General features: G+C 38.1%; 1 protein-coding gene across 1 annotated transcript in view; it reads left to right on the top strand.

Annotated features, from left to right (window-relative positions):
• Window positions 1-26880, top strand: part of IMMP2L (inner mitochondrial membrane peptidase subunit 2) — an 869268-nt gene that overhangs the window by 31407 nt on the left and 810981 nt on the right. Inside the window, exon 3 of the mRNA XM_046021516.1 lies at window positions 12781-12917. Within this exon, the coding sequence (XP_045877472.1) occupies window positions 12783-12917 (135 nt within the window). The 5' untranslated portion in view covers window positions 12781-12782. The remainder of the gene's footprint in view (window positions 1-12780; window positions 12918-26880) is intronic.

The raw sequence follows: 26880 nt of genomic DNA on the forward strand, positions 1-26880 counted from the left end.
CTTTTTTTTCTGTAAGAGTCTCTTCAACAACTTGAAATTTCTGTACTCTTTCCTTTAGAATATTTGCTCTGTGTCATACAGTCCGGCACCTTAGCAGACAGTCTTAAACCCACCTTCTACATTTATTTTTTATTTTTTTAATTATCAATTATTTTTATTAATGTATAATGTATTATTTGCTCCAGGGGTACAGGTCTGTGAATTGTCAGGCTTACACATTTCCCAGCACTCACCATAGCACATACCCTCCCCAATGTCCATAACCCAACCACCCTCTCCGTACCTCCCTCCCCCCGCAACTCTCAGTTTGTTTTGTGAGATTAAGAGTCTCTTATGGTTTGTCTCCCTCCCGATCCCATCTTGTTTCATTTTTTCCTTCCCTACCCCCCAAACTCCCCATGTTGCCTCTCAAATTCCTCACATCAGGGAGATGACATGGTAATTATCTTTCTCTGATTCACTTATTTCACTCAGCATAATACCCTCTAGTTCTATCCACGTCTTTGCAAATGGCAAGATTTCCTTTCTTCTGATGGCTGCATAGTATTCCATTGTATATATATATATACCACCTCTTCTTTATCCATTCATCTGTTGATGGACATCTAGGTTCTTTCCATAGTTTGGCTATTGTGGACATCGCTGCTATAAACATTCAGGTGCACGTACCCATTTAGATCACTATATTTGTATCTTTAAGGGTAAATACCCAGTAGTTCAATGGCTGGGTTATAGGGTTGCTCTATTTTCAACTTTTTGAGGAACTTCCGTGCTGTTTTCCAGAGTGACTGCACCAGCTTGCATTCTCACCAACAGTGTGGGAGGGTTCTTTCTCCGCATCCTCGCAGGAAATCTATCGTTTCCTGACTTGTGAATTTTAGCCATTCTGACTGGTGTGAGGTGGTATCTCATTGTGGTTTTGATTTGTATTTTCCTGATACCGAGTGATGTGGAGCACTTTTTCATGTGTCGGCCATTTGGATGTCTTCCTTGCAGAAATGTCTGTTCATGTCCTCTGCCCATTTCTTGATCGGATTATTTGTTCTTTGGGTGTTGAGTTTGATAGATTTTGGATACTACCGCTTTATCTGATATGTCATTTGCGAATATCTTCTCCCATTCTGTCAGTTGTCTTTGGTTTTGTTGACTGTTTCCTTTGCTGTGCAAAAACTTTTGATCTTGATGAAGTCCCAATAGTTCATTTTTGCCCTTGCTTCCCTTGCCTTTGGCGATGTTTCTAGGAAGAAGTTGCTGTGGCTGAGGTCGAAGAGGTTGCTGCCTGTGTCCTTCTCAAGGATTTTAATGGATTCCTGTCTCGCACTGAGGTCTTTCATCCATTTTGCATCTAATTTTGTGTGTGGTATAAAGGAAATGGTCCAGTTTCATTCTTCTACATACGGCTGTCCAATTTTCCCAACACCATTTGTTGAAGAGACTGTCTTTTTTCCATTGAACATTCTTTCCTGCTTTTTGGAGAGATTAGTTGACCATAGAGTTGAAGGTCTATTTCTGGGCTTTCTATTCCATTCCACTGATCTTTGTGTCTGTTTTGTGCCAGTACCATGCTGTCTTGATGATTACAGCTTTGTAATAGAGCTGGAAGTCTAGAATTGTGATGCCTTTGGCTTTCACAGGTTGGCTTTCTTCTTCAACATTCCTTTGGCTTTCTTCTTCAACATTCCTTCTGGTTCCATATAAATTTTAGGATTATTTGTTCCATTTCTTTGAAAAAAGTTGATGGTATTTTGATAGGGATTGCATTAAATATGTAGATTGCTTCAGGTAGCATAGACATTTTCACAATATTTGTTCTTCCAATCCATGAGCATGGAATGTTTTTCTATTTCTTTGTGTCTTCCTTAATTTCTTTCACAAATACTTCATAGTTTTCTGAGTACAGATTCTTTTTTTTTTTTTTTTAAGGATTTTATTTATTTATTTGACAGATAGAGATCACAAGTAGAGAGGCAGGCAGAGAGAGAGAGAGGAGGAAGCAGGCTCCCCGCCAAGGAGCCCGATGCGGGGCTCGATCCCGGACCCTGGGATCATGACCTGAGCGAAAGGCAGAGGCTTTAACCCACTGAGCCACCCAGGCGCCCCCTGAGTACAGATTCTTTGTCTCTTTGGTTAGGTTTATTCCTTGGTGTCTTATGGTTTTGGGTGCAATTGTAAATGGGACTGATTTCTTAATTTCTTTCTTCTGTCTTGCTGTTGGTGTATAGAAATGCAACCGATTTCTGTGCATTGATTTTATATCCTGTCACTTTACTGAAGTCCTGTATGAGTTCTAGCAGTTTTGGAGTGGAGTCTTTTGGGTTTTCCATATAAAGTATCATATCATCTGCAAAGAGTGAGAGTTTGACTTCTTCTTTGCCAATTCGGATGCCTTTTATTTATTTTTGTTGTCTGATTATTGAGGCTAGGACTTCTAGTACTATGTTGAATAGCAGTGGTGATAGTGGACATCCCTGCCATGTTCCTAACCTTAGGGGAAGAGATCTCAGTTTTTCCCCATTGAGAATGATACTCACTGTGGGTTTTTTCATAGATGGCTTTGATGATATTGAGGTGTGTACCCTCTATCCCTACACTTTGAAGAGTTTTGATCGAGAAAGGATGCTGTACTTTGTCAAATGCTTTTTCAGCATCTGTTGAGAGTATCATATGGCTCTTGTTCTTTCTTTTATTAATGTGTTGTATCATATTGATTGATTTGCGGATGTTGAACCAGCTTTGCAGCCCAGGAATAAATCCCACTTGGTCGTGGTGATTAATCCTTTTAATGTACTATTGAATCCTATTGGCTAGTATTTTGGTGAGAATTTTTGCGTCTGTGTTCATCAAGGATATTGATCTGTGATTCTCCTTTTTTTTTTTTTTTAAGATTTTATTTATTTATTTGACAGAGATCACAAGTAGGCAGAGAGGCAGGCAGGGAGAGAGAGAGAAAGAGAGAGAGGGAAGCAGGCTCCCTGCTGAGCAGAGAGCCCCACGTGGGGCTTGATCCCAGGACCCCGAGATCATGACCTGAGCCGAAGGCAGAGGCTTTAACCCACTGAGCCACCCAGGCACCCCTGTGATTCTCCTTTTTGATGGGGTCTTTGTCTGGTTTTGGAATCAATATAATGCTGGCCTCATAGAATGAGTTTGGAAGTTTTCCTTCTGTTTCTATTTTTTGAAACAGTTTCAGAAGAATAGGTATTAATTCTTTAAATGTTTGGTAGAATTTCCCCTGGAAGCCATCTGGCCCTGGTCTTTTGTTTGTTGGGAGATTTTTTTATGACTGCTTCAGCCTCCTTACTGGTTATGGGTCTGTTCAGGTTTTCTATTTCTTCCTGGTTCAGTTTTGGTAGTTTATGTGTCTCTAGGAATGCATCCATTTCTTTCGGATTGTCAAATTTGCTGGTGTATAGTTGCTCATAGTATGTTCTTATAATTGTATTTCTTTGGTGTTTGTTGTGATCTCTCCTTTTTCATTCAGGATTTTATTAATTTGGGTTCTTTCTCTTTTCTTTTAATAAGTATGGCCAGGGGTTTATCAATCTTACTAATTCTTTCAAAGAACCAGCTCCTAGTTTCGTTGATTTGTTCTACTGTTCTTTTCGTTTCTATTTAATTGATTTCTGCCCTGATCTCTATAATTTCTTTTCTCCTGCTGGGTTTAGGCTTTCTTTGCTATTCTTTCTCCAGCTCCTTTAGGTGTAGGGTTCGGTTGTGTACTTGAGACCTTTCTTGTTTCTTGAGAAAGGGTTGTATTGCTATTTACTTTCCTCTCAGGACCAGCTTAGCTGTGTCCCACAGATTTTGATCAGTTATATTTTCATTTTCATTTGTTTCCATGAATTTTTTCAATTCTTCTTTAGTTTCCTGGTTGACCCATTCATTCTTTAGCCTCCATGTATTTGAGTTCTTTCCAATTTTCCTCTTGTGATGGAGTTCTAGCTTCAGAGCATTGTCCACCTTCTACATTTATTTTTTATATCTTTTAAAGATTTTATTCATTTATTTGACACAGAGAGAGAGAGATCACAAGTAGGCAGAACAGCAAGCAGAGAGAGAGGGGGAAGAGGCTCCCTGCTGAGCAGAGGGCTTGATGCCGGGCCTGCTCCCAGGACCCTGAGATCGTGACCTGAGCCAAGGGCAGAGGCTTAACCCACTGAACCACTCAGGTGCTTCCACCTTCTATATTTAAATTCATTTTTTTGTTTATGCTTTTTCTCCTGAATTTTTTTCTTCCAATTACAGCACCTTTCTTTCTTCTTCTTCGTCTTCTTCTTTTTCCCCCAGTGGCTATTTTAGAACTTATTCCTGTGGTCCAGTTCAGCATTAAGTCATAATTTTTCCTTTATTCTGCTTTTAAAAAAACCCTCAGATCACCTGGGACAGTGCCACGATGTTGGCAGTCCATAATTCATGTTAATTAGCCAATATCAATAAATATGATAGTCCCTAACCAGTTAAATCCTAGAAGAAAATTGAATTCAAAGCAGAACAAAAGTATCACTCTGCTTAGTAGGTATCCCATTTACTGTAAGATGAGCTTTACTGGTTTTATTGCATGTAACAAACATCCTTAAGTCTATTCTTTTTTTTCTACCTCACTGAGGCATTATTTATTACAGCAAAATATTTGAAAATAAACTAAATGTTTACCTTAGAATTCTGAATTATCAGTATGTATGCAAGTCTAATGTTCTTTTTTGATTTGTTACTGCTAGCCCCTTTCTTTAGACATGGCTAATGCTTTTACCTGAAGAAATACCTTTCATTTGATGATCCAGCCATTGTTCTCTAATACACAAATGCTGTATTCAGATACTAGCTTTATGGGACTTTATTTTTTTTCTTCATACTTGCTTACTTTTTTATTTTTATTTTTTAAATTTTTATTTAAATAAAATTTAAAAAAATATATTTTAAAAAATATTTTTAAAAAATATTTTTAAAAAATATTTATTTTATTTTATTTATTTATCTGATAGAGAGAGATCCTGTCAATTCTGGGATCGAACCCCGAGATTGTGACTTGGGCTGAAGGCAGAGGCTTAATCCACTGAGCCATCCAGGGGCCCCTACAAATGCTTTCTTAAACAGAACAACATGTGTGAATGTTTTATACCTCCAAAACACCCTGCATGTTTTCTCAGATGAAAAAATTATACGTCCAAAGTCACATGATTGAATCATGATTTGAACTGAGGCCAGTTAGATATAGAGGCCACCAACTTTATACTGACTTCCCTCCTTGCTGATGCTCCCCCTGCAGAGCACAGCTGGCCTCTTCTCAGACAGCGGGAGGACTCCTCTTCTGAGGCAGAGGTAAAGGTGAGCATAAATGCTGTACATTTGCAAATTGGAGTCCTTACCAAAAACTCATGAAGTTTCATATCCTAGTTGTTATCTGGTTGTGTTTTCTCTCAACACCAGGTATGGTAGAGCATAACCCTGGAATTCACTTGTGTTTAAACATTCCTGACTTAAAATTAAATATGTCAGTTTTAATCTCTACTCTCTTGGTATCCAGATGCTCAGCAGTTTAGGGGAATTACGATTATCTCTATCAAAGCAGCAGTTTTAGGTCAAGACAGAGGACATTATTATCTTCGCTAGGCTACTAGTGTTGACTTTTATTGGGTATCTTTGCCAGAACATGGTTCACTTTATGTCTAACTCCATTTCATTTATCCTCTTTATTATTTTTGGCTAGTTTTTCTTTATTCTTTGTTTTTTTCTTACTGTTTTGTCCTTTCTGAAAATTTTTGAGTGAGACTGCTACATCACGTGAGTTAAAAGATAAAGGAATTGATGCTGGAGTTCACATTCTTAAGATTACCAATTGTCTATTTTATAAGATTGTTAATTTGTAAAGTGAAAGGAGCAAGGTGGCCCTGAATTTTTTTTTAAATTGGTTTCCATTAGATTACTTTCCTAGATCTGCTTCCAGTAGAATCATAATTGTTCTCCTTCAGGGGCACCTGGTTGGCTCAGTTGGTTAAGCAACTGCCTTTGGCTCAGGTCATGATCTCAGGGTCCTGGGATCGAGCCCCTCACTGGGCTCCCTGTTCAGTGGAGAGTCTGCTTCTCCCTCTCCCTCCACCCCTTCCCCACCCCCTGCCGACCTCCCCCACCCTCTTTGTGGGTGATCTCTCTCCTCTTTCTCAAATAAATAAAATCGTTTAAAAAGTTATTCTAGTTCATTAGTTATTATTTTTTCTCTTGCATTGGTTTGTCCAGATGTATCCAGATTCCTCCTGGGTTCGCATGCTTAGGTTGTTTGTAGTCTGAGGTTATTGGTAGCAAGAACTCCTGGAGAGATCCAGGGAGGAGGGCAGTCTGATCATGCAAGGTCACCTACTCATTTCTTATGATCTTGTAACAAGTCCCCCTTGGGTGGAACTTGACTTTGGTTTGTCTTTTTACCTTTGGTGTCTTAGCATAGTGTCTAGCAAAGTAGATAATGTAGCAAGAATGAAAATGTAAGCTCTGTGTTGTCCAGGACCACAACGACCTTGTTGTGCAATGTGTACTCATCCCTAAGCCCAGTTCCCAGATAGTTAGTAGGTGAGCAATAAACACATATTGAGGAAGCAGAGAACTGGGTGTCTGATTTGCTTGGATCCCTGTTCTTACATTCTCTGATGTTCATAATTTGATATATGGTTTGAGTTTAGAAGTAAAGTCTTGGTTATCCAAATATGCAAGCTTATTATTATGATTGAAGGATTGCATTTTATATAAGATACTGCCTTGTAATTTATTATTTTCCTCTTACCTTCAAACCTCCCACACAATTTTTAAATAGTCCTTGTAATGAGGATTACTTGAGGTGTATTTATCCACCTGGTTGCTATGGATGAGTGACTGGTGACTTTGTAGAGGCTAAAATGTAGGCAAGTTTAAGAATCATTTTAGATAAATTCATGCATGATCAAGCCATTAAAAGTCAAGAGAGGAAAGAGGCATTTATGGCATAGGTCATTATGTGGTTGAGGTCAGCATCACCAAGAAACTTTCCCTTGCAGGTGCTATGTGGCAGGTGGCAAATATGATTTCAACTGAATCTGAAAGCTTATTTAAAAATATTCTCAGTTCAGCAATGAACCAGGTGTGCCTACTACTTAAGCATCAGTTTTCTCAGGAGCAATGTTTTGAACCTAAGTGACTTGTGTGGTTACTAGAAGAATGAGGTTACTGATAAAAATTGTTTCCTTTTTGCTGAGGATGGTTTTAGTAGCATATTATCATTGCTTAAAAGAAATTTTCTCAGAGGAAGCAGGTGTTAGGTGCTTATTAGTATGGAGGTTTTAAACATTGAGGGTATGAACAAAAGACCAGATCATTCCAACGATTCTTTGGCGGTTTCTACAGAAATAAAAAATACATGAACTTTAACAAAATATGAATGCCGTAGAACTTTAAACAATTTATTTGTATGATTTGACATGGAAATATAATGTTTGTTTTCACTTATGTATGGTTTATTTTAGTGAGAGTTAGAAGCTTTTAAAAGTGTTTGAATTTTATGTGGTAGAGGTGTTGTTTGCATTTCAGGTGGGACAGGAGTATATTGAGGCTTTTGAGCCTCTGAAAATAGTGACCACTTGTTTGTAAGGTCGCTTAATTTTTCCCCTTGGCTTGGGCAGCATCTGTGCACCTTCACATTGGCACTCCTCCACCATGCTCTTTGAGAGTCTTGCAGTAGAAAAATACTTGTCTTGACTGTTGTGCAGGAGAAGGTCGCAGTGGAGTTATGAAGACAGGAAGTGAAAGAACAGTGGCTTTCACTATAACTAAATGTTCTTTGACATGATTTGCACTTGTTCCAGCTTCTTCTCTGTTTCTTTCTTTCTTTTTTAACTAGCTGTTTAATAAAAGCAAAGTCTTTTTTTTTCTTTTTAACACTTAAAGTCTCAAACCTAAAAGGCAACCTCCTGTCTCTTCTTAGTAATAATCTGAGTGACTTTTTAAGACTAAACCTGGGCACAAAAAGGACCTTAGACATTGAGTCCAACTTCTCTTTTTACAGACAAGGAAACTGAGGCCTGAAAGTGAGTTGGTGAGACATGCAGCTAGTTATAGGCCACCTCATGCCCCGGACTCTCATTACTATGATCCTTCCTAGGGGCCTCAGTGACCAAATGGAGTAGCAGTGTATGAGAGAGTAGATATTGGGAAGGAAGGGGAGGCTCAAAATTCTGGGGCTCCAATTCTAATACAACTTACGTTCTCTTTCCCCTTAATTTACATTGTAAGCATGCATGTTGCCTTATAACTGGGATAGTTGCGGCATCATCATATTTGAAAACTTTCCCAGTTTCTATTCTGCCCATATCTCTACTCATTTATTTATTTATTTATTTTTTTTCTTCTTCCCATATCTCTACTCATTTAGTGAAGGTCCATGCATGCAGGAAACAAGGAACAGCAAAGATAACACTTACATTTTCATTCTGTCCTATGTTTGCTTTTTTAATTCTAAGAGCCACATATGTATAAGAGCATGTTTTTCTATTTGCATTTGCTTAATATTTATTAATAATTATTTTTCTTAATATTTATATAAGCATAGGTTTACGTGTTTCAAAGCCAGCTTATTAATTACTTAAAATAGTCAAGTTGTCAGGTTGGTTATAATATGGATTGTCAGCAGGTTTCTCCTGTTTGAACCCAAATGCTACTATGGGTGAGAAGAAGGGTTGGACTTTCTAAGGCTTTTCAAACTCTCAAGAAATTTTCCAAAGCATGTAATATTCTGATATAGACTATTTTGGCTACATAAAAGAATTGCAGTCAGTTATGTTGTTGCTGCCTAAATAGGGAAGAATCTTACTCGGTGTTTTTTGTTATCCATAGAACAGTGTAGAGACTGGACTGAGAAAGGGTAGTTTGTCATGATAGGAAATAGATCAAGACTGGCATCATCCTGTAGTATCTATATACTAAAGTGACTTCATAGCACCATATTTCTTTTTTAAATGTTAGAAATCAGTGGAAGTTCAAAGAAGAATATAGTCATCATCTACATTTCCAGCATCTAGGATGAACCACTTAGCATTTTGATAAGCCTGCTTTTTCTATCTCTTTTTGTTCTTTACTAATTATACAAGTGACATGAGTGGTTAGTAAGCAGTGAGCACAATAATACAAATAATACTCTTTTAAATACTTTTATATGCTTATACAAATTTACATAGAAAATATAAAGTATTGTTTTTGAGGGTCTTTAAATGATATTATATTTTATGCCTAGCCATCTTTATATTCTCTTCCCTTAGCATTGGTGTTTAGCAGTCAATAACTAAATGTTTACTAGAGGAGGGTGTCTGGGTGGCTCAGTTGGTTAAGCATCTGCCTTCGGCTCAGGTCATGATCCTAGGGTCCTGGAATCGAGTCCCACGTCAGGCTCCTTGCTTGGCAAGGAGCCTGCCTCTCCCTCTGCCTGCTGCTCCCTCTGCTTGTGTTCCATCTCTCTCTCTCTGCCTCAAATAAAAAATAAAATCTTTTTAAAAACAAGTTTACTAAAGTAAAAATTGAAAATTAGCAAATAAATTGTGTATATATTTTATCCAAATTGAACTTCTTTTAGTTTCTTAAATAGGTACATTTTACCTCACTCCTAGGCCTTTACCTATGCTGCTCCTTGTGCCTGAAATGCTCAGGTCCCACCTCAGTTGCTGTTTCCTTAGCAGCCCTTTGCTGATCGTTTTCTGATGCAGGGACTTCCTTGCTCCATATTCCCATGCTTCAGGGCATTGCCCTTTTTTTTAAACTTTTTTTTTTTTTAATACTTTATTTATTTATTTGACAGAGAGAGATCACCAGTAGACAGAGAGGCAGGCAGAGAGAGAGAGAGGGAAGCAGGCTCCCCGCTGAGCAGAGAGCCCGACGCGGGACTTGATCCCAGGATCCTGAGATCATGACCCGAGCCGAAGGCAGTGGCTCAACCCACTGAGCCACCCAGGCGCCCTTTTCAATACTCATTTCCATTTAAGAATGTTCATTCAGGGGTGTCTTTCCTGGAATACTGTTAATCCTTGAGAGCAAGGACCATATCTGCTTTTCCACTCCTGTATTCCTAGCATCCAACTTATGGCCTTGTCCTTCGTAAGACTGAGTAAAGGTTTGGGAAATTGAATTATGAGCATGTTTTTACTACTTTGGAATGCAATTCAAATGCAATTAACAGTGCTTTCATAGGTCACTACTGCCTCTTGACACTTCCTTCTCTTAGTTCCTATCCCCTCTCCTGCCATTGCCCATCCTCATCCAATCCTGTCATTTTAACCTCCGAAATATGTATCATAAGTCTGCTCATTTTTTTTTTTTTTTTTGAGTAAGCTCTGTGTCCCATATGGGGCCAGAACTCACAACCCTGAGATCAAGAGTTGCCCACTCTGCTGACTGAGCCAGCCAGGTGCCCCAAGTCTGCTCATTTTATTCCATCTCTGTCACCACCAGTGTGGTCCAGACTACCATCATCTCTTGCTTTGGACCACTAGAATAATCTGGTCTCCTGACGTTCATCTTGTCTCATCCAAGGAAACAGAACAGACTAAAATGATAGCCTATTATGTAATAAGTACTGTTTTGTGAAACTGTTTTCAATTCTTATTTGCTGCATTGTGAGGGTGTATGTGTAAGTTGTGTGTGTATGTGAGTGAGCATTTGAGTACTTAGTTGCTCTATAGAATGTATTTCTTATTGTGGGATATGGTCAAAACCATTGGAAAGCCATTGTCCTATACTGATAACTCTGGGGAATTCTTTTGCTGTGTCAGGATCAGAAGACTATGTATTTTTCATTGCCATGTGACCCTCTTTTGTATGTGTCTTTAAAGGAAAAATTCCTTTAAAATAAAAGAAGTGAAGTCTTTTGGATAAAGCTGTTTGGAAGTGGTCCCATCCTTTCTTTCTTTCTTTTTTTTTTTTTTTTAAAGATTTTATTTATTTATTTGACAGAGAGAGAGAGAGATCACAAGGAGGCAGAGAGGCAGGTGGGGGAGTGGGGGAGCAGGCTCCCTGCTGAGCAGAGAGCCTGATGTGGGGCTTGATCCCAGGACCCTGAGACCACGACCTGAGCCGAAGGCAGAGTCTTAATCCACTGAGCCACCCAGGGGCCCCTCCATCCTTTCTTTATATGTTCCTCTGTCTCTTATTTCAAGTTTAAATTATATAGGTCAGCAGGTAAAAATCTTCAGATATGAGTACTCATTCTGAATTTAACTTTAATTATTTTTGCTTTTATTCACTTATGCAAATAAGTAAATAATTTTACTTATTTGTTTATGTATATTATTTTCCTGCTCCGTCTCCCTATATTGTTCATGAATATATTTCTTAGTCTTTTTCTTCTCCTTATATTCTTATCTATTTTTGGCTTCTTTTCATGTCTATATTATTAATATTATTATAACACTGCTCTCATTGGAAGTGTGACTTTTGGGAACTTAAAAATGAAGAGTCTAAATACTGTCCCAGTGTATGCCTTTCTGGTATATGCTTGGTGTGAATTGCATTTCTGGACCCCTTTGAATCTTCTCTCAAAAGGACAAATAATCTTCTGTTATCACTTGGAAGCAAACTGATATGGGGGTTTAGGTCTAAACAAGCCTCATGGTTGTATTAGGGAACTTTTCAGTTGCTATGATCTAGTTGCACACTGCAAAGGAGAGGTCAAGGGACCTCTAACCTCAGCACCCCTCCACCTCCTCCTTCAGTCTTGGGTAGCACATGGAGCTTGTCTAAGTAAGACTGAGAACAAAACAGTTATTTATCTTTCCCAACTCTGAAGCTTATTCATCTCTTGGACTGTGTTCAGCTCCTTTTGGTCTGGTAGGGTAGCATATCTTGATGTCTTGCTATTTTGTTTTTCATTGCATGAGACAATTAAGGGGTTGCTTATCCCTAGAAAATCTGAAAATTAGTCCAGTGGTTATAGGGTAAGTGAGTGTTGGTAATTATCTGTATTGGATCCACATGCAGTGTTTTTTTTTCCTTTTATTATTATTTTTTTTCCCTTGATCTATCATAGATTTCATTGTTGTATTAGGATCAGTTTGGCTGCTGTAACACAGACTCATATAGCAGTGATCTGGACATGATGGAAAGTGGTGGATCTCTCATTTAATATAATAGTTCAAGGGTAAGCAGTGCAGCACAATTATAGTCCCTCAATGGTGCTGGGGATCCAGGACCCTTCTATATTGTTGCTTTGCCATCTTTATCTTGAGATGGCTACTCCTGCTCCTACTACCCCATTTTTATCATGGTATCAAAAAAAGGGAAACAGGAAGGGCCTCCCCTTTTTCTTTTTCAGGGCACAATGTGGAAATTTATCATTTTTACTCATATGGCATCCATCAGACCTAGTCACATGGTCATGGTTAGCTGCAAGGGAGGCCAGGCAGTCATGTGTCCCACCAAAACTTGTGGGACTGTGGAAGAGAACAGATGTCAGAAGTGTGAGAAACATCTCCACTGTAATAACCAACAACCTGAAGGGATTTACTTTTGGAATGCTTTTTGTTTTCTAATTTGCTGCTTTGTGAAGAGAGAGTTTCCACTAAAGTTATCAAGTGGACTTCACTTACTGAAAAGAGTTAATCTGAGTTAGTGTATTTGCCTTTGGGATTTAAATAAGATTTATTCCACTGCTTGTAGGGATGCATGTGAAATATATTAAGAGATGAGTTGGTTTTTCCTTAACTCTTGCTTTTCCTGTGCTGCTTTTGTTTTTTCTTTTTTACCTTTTTTTGAGGCTAATTTTGTATTTGTTTTCAGGTATGGCACAGTCACAAGGCTGGGTGAGAAGATATGCCAAAGCCTTCTGTAAGGGCTTTTTTGTGGCGGTGCCCGTGGCAGTGACTTTCCTGGACCGGGTGGCCTGTGTGGCCAGAGTGGAGGGAGCATCAATGCAGGTAAAAACAAATGTGGCTTCATTCTTTATAGCACATGCTTCATGGTTTCTCATGTACTAGCAGTGGGATTTCTGTATATTGTTTCTGTGCTGGGAACTGAAAAGTTTTAAAAAGGCCTTGACCTGAAATTTAACTTTACTAAATTTTTTAAAAAGGTCTTTTAATGTGATCATATTATAAACAGGGTGGAGGTGAATAAACCTAATCATCAAATCGTTCTCTATAGCCGTAGGTTGTTTATTTTATTTTATTTTATTTTATTTACTTTAGGATTGTAAGTAGAGATTCTAAGGAAATTTTACTAAATGACACCATTTTCTGTGGATATGGCCTGGGATTTTAAGATATTTTGATTATCTATATTTGAATCCACACTTAAATATCCTTTTAAAACCAAATTGTTGGGGCGCCTGGGTGGCTCAGTGGGTTAAAGCCTCTGCCTTTCGCTCAGGTCATGATCCCAGAGTCCTGGGATCGAGCCCTGCATCGGGCTCTCTGCTTGGCAGGGAGCCTGCTTCCTCCTCTCTCTCTCTGCCTGCCTCTCTCCCTACTTGTGATCTCTATCTGTCAAATAAATAAATAAAATCTTTAAAAAAAAAAAATAAAAAAAAAAAAACCAAATTGTTAGTGTAGTCATAGGATGGGTTTGGGTCAAATTCAGTTACTGTGTGTGTATGCATATATATATATATATATATATATATATATATATATATATACACATGCATATATATATATATATACACATACAGTTACCATATCTGTCTATTTCAGTATCCATATACATATCAGTATGCATATATATGTACTTATACCCAAAATATCTATATATGTATAAAATATATACATACTATATTTATACACATACACAAGGGTGTATATATACATAAATACACATATGTGTTCATGTATATATGTGTATGTATGCATATGTGTATAAACATACACACTTTCAGTAGGTAGAAACGTGTAGAACACTGGTCCCAGATATTCGGGGTGTGTTCTGTAAGCATGTTGCTGATTGAAAAGATTAAATGCACGTTACATTGGAAGAATTTTGCAGTGGAGATTTCCAAAACTTATGTGCAAATAGTCTTCTGGAATAACAGAGACGACTTTGTTCTAAGTTGATGTCTAGAACCTACCTGTATGAGTAAGTTTATATAATTAAGAAGATTTTGCATTTTGTGATATGGTTTGTTTTCTTCTATTGTGAACATGTATTAAGTTCACATTGTTCTAGATAGTTGTATAAAACAAATAAATAAAATGAATATATAAACTTGTAAGAGCTTAAAGTTATATAAAATTATATAAAGAATAAACATTTATTTATTTATTTTTTTGTTTTTAGTCAGAACTAGTTCCTTAACTAGGCATAGGTATCAGCTTTGAGGAGTTAGAATGAGTATGCATTTTAAAATGTAATTATTGTATTGAAAATCAGATCTCTTCCTGAGTTCTGGTAGTGAGTGCTGTTTTGCGATACAACCATTACTATTCTGAGATTTTTCCAGAGCACAAAGCCTTCTTACCTTGGATCTAATGATATTCCAGAGGATTGAACAACAATCATAGTATCCTAAACTTCATGATTTAGGCCAGTATACACCCACTGAACATCTTTGTTCATGGCTTGTGCTAAGAGGGAATTCAGTAAGAAATATAAGAAATTGATTGTCTTGTGAAAAGACAAGGCTTACCCCCAGTTAAGAAGATAGTGAAGAAAGTGTTAAATAGTGTCATTCTGAAATGCCAGTCTGTTAAATCAGATTTTTTGCTGCAGGTACTTTTCCTGCAGATACATTTCTTACAGTGTTCCTGGGCCCTACTCCCAAGAAGTCAAATTTGTTACCTTGTAGTTTGTCTGGTATATTATGTAGAATTTCCTTGGCTACTGATTACAGGATAAGAGCTTGAATTGAGTTAGATATACAAGAGAGTTTATTGGAAGGCTTATTATGTACTCAGGAGGAAGGCAGGAGTGTGACAATCAGCAGGGACAACTGGAACCAGGGATTTGGACACTGCAGGGTGCTCCATCTTCTGTGATTCTGCCGTCTGTTTCTGTCTGCATCTTTGGCTTTGTTCTCTCAGACCGGCTTTCTTCATCATGCAGGGCACAGGGCTGCTGGCAGCTCTCATGCTTTAAGATGCCCCATTTCATCACCACTTGAGAGAGATCTCTCCTCTTGCCTTAATTTTAGTTTGAAAGATCTTGGGAAAGGACTGCGATTGATTGTTTCAGTCATGTAGCCTCATCTATACAAATATAGATCAACTTTGACCAGTGGGTTAGAGTGCCATGATTGGCCCAGCTTCAGATAGGTACACAGCCCTAGCCATGGCTAGGCTCAATAAGAAAATGACAGAATATATTTGAATAAGCTTTCAGGGTAAGGAAGGGGTGACATTTCCCAGAAGAGAGGGTATGCTATTTTCAGAATAAAAGAGGAAAGGATATTCTGGGAAGAAAACAAAGATATATGTTTATTACAGTTGGGTCTGTATTTTAGGATTCTTTGACTCCTTCTAAGTTTAATAGAGAATTTATAATTTCATTAGATATTACTAAATCATACTTAAAATTATTTAGGAGCAGAAATTGCAATAATGGGATATAGTGATTAATTAATTAAGGATTTTTGAAGACATCTTTGCTACTGCACAGCTTTGATGAACTGAACATGTTTAGACTGTGGAGTTCAGCAGAATTTTTGACCAAAAATTTGACAAAAATTCTTGTCTTCAAATTTCTGTAATGACACAAGTACTAAATAGCTGGCAGGGTGTGTGGTCATGGCTGGAAGTCCCTGAGCATCCTGCAAGGAACACACCTGCTCTTATTGACTCTGAAGCCTGAGAATTATATCTGGTATTTGGCAGTTGGTTGATTTGTTGTGAAGGAAGGGAGTTCTCTGAATGTGCGATGATGCCTTCTTGTACCAGGTTTAGAAGTATGAGAGAAAGGGAGAAAAAGCAAGTGGCAAGAAATGAAAAGAAGTGCGGAGAAGAAGAGGAAAGAAAGTTACCTAGATCGGTTGGGTGATAGAGGACGATGGAGAAAATGAGACTGGTGCAATCAATGATCAGGAGGCAGAGTGGCACAGAGGATCAGTGTGAAAAAGACTCAAGACAGAAATGTGCTCCCCTGAAGGCATTGCTGGTCCCCATTGTGAGACCTGCCTTGAATGCTGACATAGCTCTGTGGCATGTTTGTGTGCAGCACCATGAGACACGTCATTCTACATCTCGGTATTCATTGAAGGACTCTGTGCCATTTTGAAAGAGTTCATGTTGGTGTAGGTTACCAGTCTTGAGCATCATTCATTGTGCACTTTAGAATACCTGTGTGTTCAGGTGGAAAGATCATATCGAGTCATTTCTGTCATTTCAAATATCTGAATCATTTTGTGACTCAGGAGGTCATTTTGAGATTTGGACAATAATGAAAAGCAGAGGTAACTTTGAGTTGGAATAGGGAGTCATTTATCAGTGGCTAAGAAGTGTGAAACACTATTTTAGGTGTGGTGGAGGATGGCGAATCAGGTACAGATTCTGTCGTCAATGTACTTTTACTTTAGTAGAAGAGTTTCAAGGTTATTAATCCTAAATAATGGATATATTTTCAGATGAGAAGATATCAAGCTGTCAGATACATTTGGCCAGTGCCTGGTACTGAAATGAAAACTGGTTTGCTTTAGCGTACTATTTTGGAGCATGGACCTGGAAGTTTTAATTTGGAATAGAGTGGTGCCAAAGAATAATACCGTGAGCCCTTTTATTGTTGGTCATGATATTAACTTTTACTATAGCAATAAACTACCCTAAGATTTCAGTTGCTTGCATTCAGATCATTATTTCTTACTCATGGGTCGGTAGATTAACTGTGGTCACTCTGGACTCTGGGTTTGGTTCAATCCACTTCATGTATCTGTCTTTGTGGGACCTACACTGAAGGAGCCATGGCTGCTTGGGGGTATGTTTTCATGGGTGATAGCTAGATACCAGAGGGTGAGTAGAAACACTCAGAACCTCTCAAAGACTCAGTTCAGAACTTCGACTCTTCTGGTCACATAAGTAAGTCATGTATCAAAACCCAAAGTCAGTGAGATTGGGAGTCATGGCAAAGTGAGAAGGGAAGGAAAAAAAGTGAGTAGGTGAGTATACCTACTATAGCCACTATGACTTCAACGGTATTTGGTTGACTTCAGAGGTAATCTAAAAAGTTATTTTTCACCTTTGAGTCTACCTACAGTGACCCTAGCCTTTGAAGTCAAAGACTGACAAAATTGGAGTAGATTGAAATTTTGAGTCATTGCATTCTGGAATAGGTTGATCCATTTTAGATATCTTTAAGCTGGAAGTCATCCAGGGCCACTTGGATCATCACTTTAGAGTGGCTTTTCATAAAGGTCACTCTGCAACTTGTAGACATGTTATTTAAGAAAATCCAAGGACTGAAAGATCAAATCTCATTAAAGAGATGTATTGTACCAGTCTTTTGGAGTGTATTGAATAAATGCTGTTATAGCAACACTGGAAATTCACTTTGGTAGCAAATTTTTCATGAGAACTGTTTCTTATGTCTTTTTTAGAATTCTGCTGGCTTGGGATTTAATAGGAAAAGCTTGTTTACAGGATCCCCTCTTACAAGAAATCTTTATTTTTTGAACACCGTGGAGTAAGTTAGGTTTCCCAGTATTAATTTATAATTTATTAGGTATCTGAATAGAAGGACAGAGGTGGTCAAACATGAAGACTCACAGGTAGTTGAAGATAAGTCATAAATGAAAATAAAGTTTTTAATGATAGAATGACAATTCAACGGGAAATACGATACAGTTTATCAAACAGTTGATTTTTTAAATAAAGTTGTACAGATATATCCACTTTGTTAGATGAGATGTACCTTTTGCAATGCTCTGCACACAGGCAATGCCTGCAGAAATTATTGGTTAATGATTAGTCATACTGAACTATTCCCCTCTAGTGCACATGAATCACTTCTACTAGTTGCTGAAAGGTTACTATGAAAGTGGATGCACTTTTTTTTTTTTTTAAAGAAGCACCGCATTACTCAATATTAATTTAACTCAGGAAATGAAGACTGATACTGCATACAGTTGAAACTACAGGGGGAATTTATGTTGGTGGAATGCAGTTATTCAAATTAGAAGTTCAATTGCTTACTGAGGCTTTTAGAGTAAAAGAGGTGCCCTAGGAATAGTTTAATGACCTCATACCAAAGTTTTAGATTTTATTTGAGTGAGAATGCCTGTAGCAGGGTCACTGGTTCTTATAAAAGGTGTATGCCTTCTACATTTAAAATTAAGACTTTAAGAAAGTAGGTATCACTGTCCTGTTTTTGTTGTAATTGCTATCTGTAGCATATAGTATACCATCTTGTTTTTTCCAGTTGGCGTAGCTTGAAAATATTATTCCACAATTATATCTCTCTAGCTCAGACTTCAGAGAAAGATTTATGCAGAATAAATTAGAAAGTTAGAGACTGGGAGGGAAAATAGTTTGATCAGCATTGAGGTATTTACTAATCAATAACACACTTCCATTGGTTCAAAATTGTCTTGACTTTCAGCTATCTGCTGATGATCCTGAAGAGATTGGTTTGTAATAAACATCTTAGACTCCTGCTTGGCTCTTTGCAGTCATTATCTGAATTTCCTGCTGAGCTTAAAATTAAAAGTTCTGTCAAAAAAGTGAGCAAAGAGGTTTACACCCTCTCCTTGTCACATTTATTTATTTTATTTTATTAAAAAAATTTTAAACCTATAGAGGGCTTAATATTCAGCAGTTATCATTGGTTATAACTATTATTTTGATACTCTGAGAAGCTAGATACAAATATAGACTCTTAAGGAAAGAGATACATATATTGTGATTTATGCGCCAGAATTTATTGTAGAGTTAGGGAGTTTTATGCTACCTGCTGAATTTGCACTTCCAAGATGCTGGGAACCACAGGGCACACATTTCCTGTGATGCTGAATGCTCTGTGTTCTTACTCCCCTTGGTCGTCTGCGGCTGACTTTGGAGGAAGCCGGGAGTTAATGTTGGAATGCTTTCTCAGCTGATGTGTGAGCTTTCTTCCCAAATTACCTTCGGCTCAAAAATCTCACCTAAGGTGTTTACCCATCAGGATGTTATACATTTTTATGTAGTTCTGCAACCTGTCATTAATAGAGAATTCAAATAGATCAGTTTGTATTTATAGCAACAAACATATGTGAGACTGAAACAGTTGGTGAGTGATAACTTCATAATGTCCCTTCATGGATTTCCTTTACTTCCCATGATAGAACAGTATGCTTCTGTTTTATGTAGCCAGGTTATATCTGTTATTTAAATGCTGACTTCATAACACTTTTAAAAAAGATGTTGAAGTAATTTTAGACTCACAGAAAAGTTGTAAGAGTAGTACAGAGAACTCTCATGGGTTTTCTGCTCAGATTCATCAGTTTTCAATATTTTGCCACTTTATTTTCTCCCCTTTTCTTTTCCCCTCCTTCTCCCTCTCTCTCTCCCTCTCCTTTTCCTCACTCTCAGACATGGGTATGTCTGTCTCTCTGTGTACACACACAAACATACATACATGTATACACACGCATGAAAACATTGTTACTGAACCATTTAAGTTGCATACACCGTGCCCCTTTAATAAGACTTTTGTATACTCTTCTGAGTCATGATCATTGCTGACTGGTGTACTAATAATTTTCTTTTACATAATTTTAAATTTAATACTTTATTCAGATTTCCCATGGCTAGAAATTTTAATACATGAAGGTATATTGACTCTAGCTAAACTATACATTAAAAAAAACTGAGGCCAAACATTGGAGATAATTTACCTAAGCTCACACAGCCATCAAGTTTCAGAACTGACTCCAACTAACTTTGCTAATGCTTTCCATTTTACTAAATGATAACTAATAAAAGTCCTGCTTTATCACTCTTGTGTAATGCCTCCCTATAATAATGCTCACAGAGATATTTTGTTCCATTTTATTTTTCTTTATGCAGTGGTCTGATTGATAAGTCATTTAATTTTGGGTGGTTCTGTGGTACATTTGGATCTTAAACAAAGATAGAAATTAATATTATGGTGGGAGGTGAAAGATTTCAAACTTTGAAACCTAGGTTGATGGAAAATTCCCTATTCTAGATTGAAGATTAAAAACTTTATTAGTCTCCCTCCCAATCCCATCTTGTTTCATTTATTCTTCTCCTATCCCCCTACCCCCCCATGTTGCTTCTCCATGTCCTCATATCAGGGAGATCATATGATAGTTGTCTTTCTCCGATTGACTTATTTCACTAAGCATGATACGCTCTAGTTCCATCCACGTCGTCGCAAATGGCAAGATTTCATTTCTTTTGATGGCTGCATAGTATTCCATTGTGTATATATACCACATCTTCTTTATCCATTCATCTGTTGATGGACATCTAGGTTCTTTCCATAGTCTGGCTATTGTAGACATTGCTGCTATAAACATTCGGGTACACGTGCCCCTTCGGATCACTATGTTTGTATCTTTAGGGTAAATACCCAGTAGTGCAATTGCTGGGTCATAGAGTAGTTCTATTTTCAACATTTTGAGGAACCTCCATGCTGTTTTCCAGAGTGGTTGGACCAGCTTGCATTCCCACCAACAGTGGAGGAGGGTTCCCCTTTCTCCACATCCTCTCCAGCATCTGTCATTTCCTGACTTGTTAATTTTAGCCATTCTGACTGGTGTGAGGTGATATCTCATTGTGGTTTTGATTTGTATTTCCCTGATGCCGAGTGACGTGGAGCACTTTTTCATGTGTCTGTTGGCCATCTGGATGTCTTCTTTGCAGAAATGTCTGTAAATGACTCTTAATCTCACAAAACAAACTGGGGGTTGCTGGGGGGAGGTGGGATTGGGAGAGGGGGAGCGGGCTATGGACATTGGGGAGGGGAGGGGAACCATAAGAGACTATGGACTCTGAAAAACAACCTGAGGGTTTTGAAGGGTCAGGGGTGGGAGGTTGGGGGAACAGGTGGTGGGTAATGGGGAGGGCACGTTTTGCATGGAGCACTGGGTGTTGTGCAAAAAGAATGAATACTGTTACGCTGAAAAAATAAATAAAATGGAAAAAAAAAACTTTATTAGGCTTCTTAAAGGAAGGAATTAGATTTCATTTTTTGGAAATATAGCAAAGTAGATATCTAGAAAATATTCCCAATGCAAAACTCATAAAAAAAGTATAAATAAAACATGAAAAATCTTTAAAAATGCATAGTGACCTTGCAGGGAGGTAAGGGAAATGATCTGAGACCACAAATAAAGGGGAAATACATTTCCAGAGTAGTCAGTATGCTTTGAAGTCTGCAGCTATCCTACAGACATTTGTCAATTCCTGATAACTCAGAGTTTTTTTTTTTTTTGAAGATTTTATTTATTTACCTGAGAGAGAGAGAGAGAAAGAGTGTGTGTGTGTGTGTATGCGTGTGGAGTATGAGAGAGAGAGAGCATAAGAGGGGAGGGGGTCAGAGGGAGAAACAGACTCCCTGCTGAGCAGGGAGCCTGATGTGGGACTTGATCTCAGGACTCCAGGATCATGACCTGAGCGGAAGGTAGTCGCTTAACCAACTGAGCCACCCAGGTGCCCAGAGTTTTGGGTTTTAGTAGCCACATGGGGATCAGAAGATAAGGTCCTGGGCTCGTATAGGGTTGGGAGGTGGAACAGAAATTCTGAATAAATTCAGGACCATGGAGGAGACACATCTTTAGGGAAGGCATACACCAAAACCAAAATCTGTTCTGCAAGATAAATTTTCTACACTCTGAGTAGAGGAGAAAAGCCCCTAGTGGTAGACTGAGGTTTGAATTCACCTTCATGGCAATTGAAACACCCTAATTTGAGATTGTCAGTCACTTTGGACTCGCCTCATGCACCTGGTGGGAGGACCACTGATCTTCCTGGGCACAAAGTTTGAGGAACAGGATCTCACAGTAAAAATATCACAGAAGGAAAGGAGCACTATTCTAAGTGAGAGTCCATAACATCCTTTGCAGAATCAGACCTTAAAGACAAGCTCTTAGAGCTATCAGCTGCTAAATGTGGTATGTTTAAAGAAATAAAAGGCAAAACTGAAAATATGAGAAAACAACGAAAGATTGTTTAAAATGGCCAAAGTACCATTTTTATCACTTGTGCTTTAGTGTATTTTTTAAGGTATAAAAATTGTATTCTTGTTAGTTTGAAAAATCTTCTATAGTATTTGTCACATAAAATTTGTGGTAAAATGTGTTAATAGCTGAGATTTACTTTATTGTAATATGGGAGGAGGAAGAGTGGAGTGATGTTCAGATGAACCAAGATTGGCCATGAGTTCATAAGTTGGTCCTTAGATGATGGTAACATGGTAGTTTATTATACTGTTCTGTCTGGTTTTTATTATTTTTTTAAAGATTTTATTTATTTATTTATTTATTTGACAGACAGAGATCACCAGTAGGCAGAGAGGCAGGCAGAGAGAGGGGGGGAATTAGGCTCCCCACTGAGCAGAGAGCCCGATGCGGGGCTCAATCCCAGGACCCTGAGATCATGATCTGAGTCGAAGGCAGAGGCTTAACCCATTGAGCCACCCAGGCACCCCATCTGTCTGGTTTTTTAAAAAAAAACAGTTTTATTGTGGGATAACTCTATACTGTTGAATTTATCCATGGTGAATGATTTAGTAATTTTTAATAAATTTATGGAGTTGTAGAATCATCATCTTTTAGAACATTTCCAACTCCCGAAAATGATCTCTCTTGTGTATTTGAAGTTAATTCTTACTTAAACTTATGCTTTTTCTGGGCATTCTCTGCAAATAGAACCATTCAATATGTGGTCTTTTGTGTCTTGCTTCTTTGACTTACCATAATGTGTTTTGAGGTCTATCTATGTGGTACCATATATCGATAGTTTTTTTTTTAATTACCAAAAAGAATTCCATTGTATGGATTTTTTTTTTTTTTCCATTTTGTTTCTGCTTGCCAGATGATGAACCTTTAAGTTGCTTCCACATTTTCATGATTGTGAATAATGCTGCTAGGGGTGGAGTTGCTAAGTCCAATGGCACATATATGTTTCATTTTTAAGAAATTGCCAAACTAATCCTGGGGTAGCTGGTAATGTGTGTGCTGACTGACATGACCAGCATTTTCATTCTGCCTCTTGTCCCAGGACTGGGGGAAGTGAAGGGCAAGTACCCAGTCTCACTGATGCTGCCTTTGGCTGGAACCACAGTTCCCTGTTCCACCCACTAACACTCTGGTGTTGGGGCAGAATTTCCTTCGTTGTTTGGCTGGATTAGGATGGGTCTTATAAGAAGGTTTTATGTTCCACTTGGGCGTCCTTTTCCTGGCCCTATGACTGGAAAATAGGATTTTCTTTCTTTTTTTTTTTTTTAAAGATTTTTTTGTTTATTTATTTGTCAGATAGAGACAGTGAGAGAGGGAACACAAGCAGGGGTAGTGGGAAAGAGAGAAGCAGACACCCCGCTGAGCAGGGTGCCCGATGTGGGGCCCGGTTCCAGGACCCTGGTATCATAACCCGAGCTGAAGGCAGACGCCTAACTGACTGAGCCACCCAGGAGCCATGAAAGTAGACTTTTCTTCATGCTTTTTTGTTCTGCTTGCTTGTGACTCCTGGCTGCAGGCTTCTCCAGTGTGTTATCTAGAATACATGAGAAGCAAAAAGAAAACCCAGGGAACTTGCCACCGTGTCATTCCTCAAATCTTTATGTCCCTAGCCTCCAGTCTTCTTGCTACCTTTTAGAGTCATCCTCCATTTGTTCTTTGTCTTATGTTTGGGGTATTTTAGTTGTAAGAGAAGTTATACACCAAGTGTTTGAGATTCTTCTTATAGGCCATTCACCTTGTTTGGCTATGTAACAAGACTTATTACTATACCTTTTCCTTTCTGCCTTTTCTTATCATGTGCTCCCTTTAAGGCTAAACCCAAGCCCTACCTTCTTCATGAAATCTTCCCTAATTCCATCATTCACTCACTTGAAATCTGACAGCACTACACATTTAACTCATGATTGTAAATGTTTTGTATTGTTCTCTAGTCTTCTATTTATTTCATGGGTTAATGCTAACTCTACTTTGTAAGCTTCTAAAAGAAAAGGACCATATTCCTCTCACCTACCCTTTCGGAGTAATGTTGAATAAATGCATATTAAATTTGTTCTTTGAAGCATTGAAGTGCCTGAATAATTAAACCCTACAGAAATATGATGAAATGAAATTATCATCATTAAAATTTTTTTCTTTGACTTTGAGGGTGTTTCTGCACTCTTCACCTGAAAACTTTTTAGTTTCTTGATGAATCCATCATATTCTTTATGGCAGAGGTTTTCAAACCTTTTTACTTATGACTCATTAAGTAATATAGTTTTTCACTGTACATATATACACACAACTGAAACAGAAGTTTCATGTAACAATACTAAAATTATAATTACTGTCATTATGTGCAGTGCCCTCTGATATTTTCTATTCTGGTTGCATCCCATTAAATTGATTCTATGACTCACTCATTGGTCATGACCTGTAATTTGAAAAATGCTTCTTTATTGCTAGAGGGAGGCTTGAAAGGGTGAAGCAGCTCAAATTGAGCTGTAGCTAAGGGAATGGAGGATGTTAGCTTTTGAGTCTGAAATTTTAAATGTAGACTTGTCCTAAGGGCTTTAAGCAATAAGTGCAATGCAAAGGATAAGGAGGCCCATGGTCTGAGAAAGCCCTTTGACAGTTAGTGCCATCCTTAGGTTTTTATTAGTACCACCTGGGGTGCCTTATTCATGAAGGCTCCTGAGCCCTGTCCCAGTGCTATGAAAATGGAATTATTACTAGGACCTTGGAATCTGTGTTGTGACAACCTTTGTAAATACTCAAGTTTGAAAAAAAAATTCTTAACTATGTATGGTGGTAGATGGTAGCAAGACTTACTGGGGTGAGTCATTTTGCAATGTATACAAGTGTTGAATCACTGTATCATACATCTGAAACTAATGTAATGTTATGTCTCAATTATGCTTTAATAAAAAATATGTTTGAGAAAGCTTTTGTTGTAAAGAGCCCAACTCTTGGGTAGGGCAAATTGTTGGGGCATTTGCCAGTTGTGGGAACTGTTTTTGCTTCCAAACTAATGGTTGTCTTGGTTTGCTAAGCTTTTGAATTCTAAATTTTAGTACTTTTAAAAGTGTATTTTTCTTGTGTTGCCTAGGTGGGTCATTCGGTTAGGCATCTGCCTTCAGCTCAAGTCATGATCCCGGGGTCCTGGGATAGAGCCCCACATCGGGCTCCCTGCTCAGCAGGGCATCGGCTTCTCCCCCTCCCTCTGCCCCTCCCTCTAGCTCATGCTCTCTGTCTTGCACATGTTCTCTTTCTCTCTCAAATAAATAAATAAAGTAATAAGAAAATAGAAATAGAAAGAAAATAGAAAAAATTTTCCATCCCCATACATTTGTCTGTTAAATCATTCATCAAGCATTTATGCTAACTTTAGCTTATTTTATTGCTTCTAATCCCTTGTATCAATGGTTATATCAATGTATAATTTTCATTTTTGATTTTTCTTACTAGTTGTAAACTTTGTTTTTATTTCTTCTTTCCAGTTTTAATTTTGTATTGTTCTTTAGTTTTTAGCTTTTAAATGTGTGTTCTATACTTTATAGCTTAGCATGTTTATCTTTTAATTTTTTGTTTAGTTTTTTATTTTGCCAGCTAATCTTTTCTTCTTTTTTTTTACAATATAAACAATCTTTCACTTTTGTAGTTTTTATTTATTTTTATTTTTAAAAATATTTTATTTATTTGAAAAAGAGAGAGAAAGCATGAGTGAGGGTGAGGGGGTCAGAAGAAGAGGGAGAAGGGGACACACCACTGAACAGGGAGCCTGATGGGAGGTTCAATTCCAGGACCCTCTGAGATCATGACCTGAGCTGAAGGCAGACGCTTAATTGACTGAGCCACCCGGGCATCCCATCTGTAGTTTTTAAAAGGACCAAAAAGAAGCATAGAGTGTCATCTGAGAGAATGGCCCATTGACTTAGCACGGGAAATGTGTAGATTTTTACAGTAATGGCTCCTCCATGAATCACATTTCCTCCCACATTGAATCTGGCCATATGACTTGCTTTAGCCAATTGCTCATCAACAAATATTACTCAAGTAGGAACTTCGTCAGCATTTGTGAATGGGGAACATGCAAGAAACTCGGGCAGTCCTGTTAGAGGAGACACTGGAGAACCTGGCCAAGGAGTTCCTGTTAAGTGCTTGATGTGTGAGTAGGGCTATCTTGCCTTTTCCGCCCTTTTTGAGTCACAGATGATTGCAGCCACACGAGTGACCTCAGAAAAGAGAGGTCAGCAGAGAATCTGCCCCTCTGAGTGAAACCTATGTTGCAGGACTATGAAAAAATAAATGGTTTTTCTTTTTAGGCTCATAGTTTTGGAGTGGTTTGTTACGAAACAACAGGTAACCCAAATTAGTGAGGTGCTGCTGCCAAAACAAAATTCTAGAATAGATGGCATTTTTGGGACTGGATGGCAGCAGTGGGCTAGAAAACCAGTAGGGGATTGTTGGCCAAAGTTGGACAAATGGCATACAACTACTCCTAGAAGCTGGAAAAGTGGTGAGGAAACTGTTCTTGGAGACTGGAATAGTGGTGACCATGTTTCATGGTACTGTTGTGGGTTTGCTTGCACAGTGGAACTTGTCCTCTGGGACCACTAGTATCTCCATGGTTGTAGCTGCCTGAGTGGTATCAGGTCAGTCTAGCTGACTTCCATCTGGCTAAGCAGAGCTTAACTTGCAGAATCAAGAGCAAATACACAGTTTTGTATTAGGTTTTGTAATGTTTATTTTGTAGCAATAAAGAAGCAATATAAGGACTTCCGTCTCTTTTATGTCTCAGT

This window comes from Meles meles, chromosome 10 (genome assembly GCF_922984935.1).
Source record: "Meles meles chromosome 10, mMelMel3.1 paternal haplotype, whole genome shotgun sequence".
In the NCBI taxonomy this organism is placed as follows: domain Eukaryota; kingdom Metazoa; phylum Chordata; class Mammalia; order Carnivora; family Mustelidae; genus Meles; species Meles meles.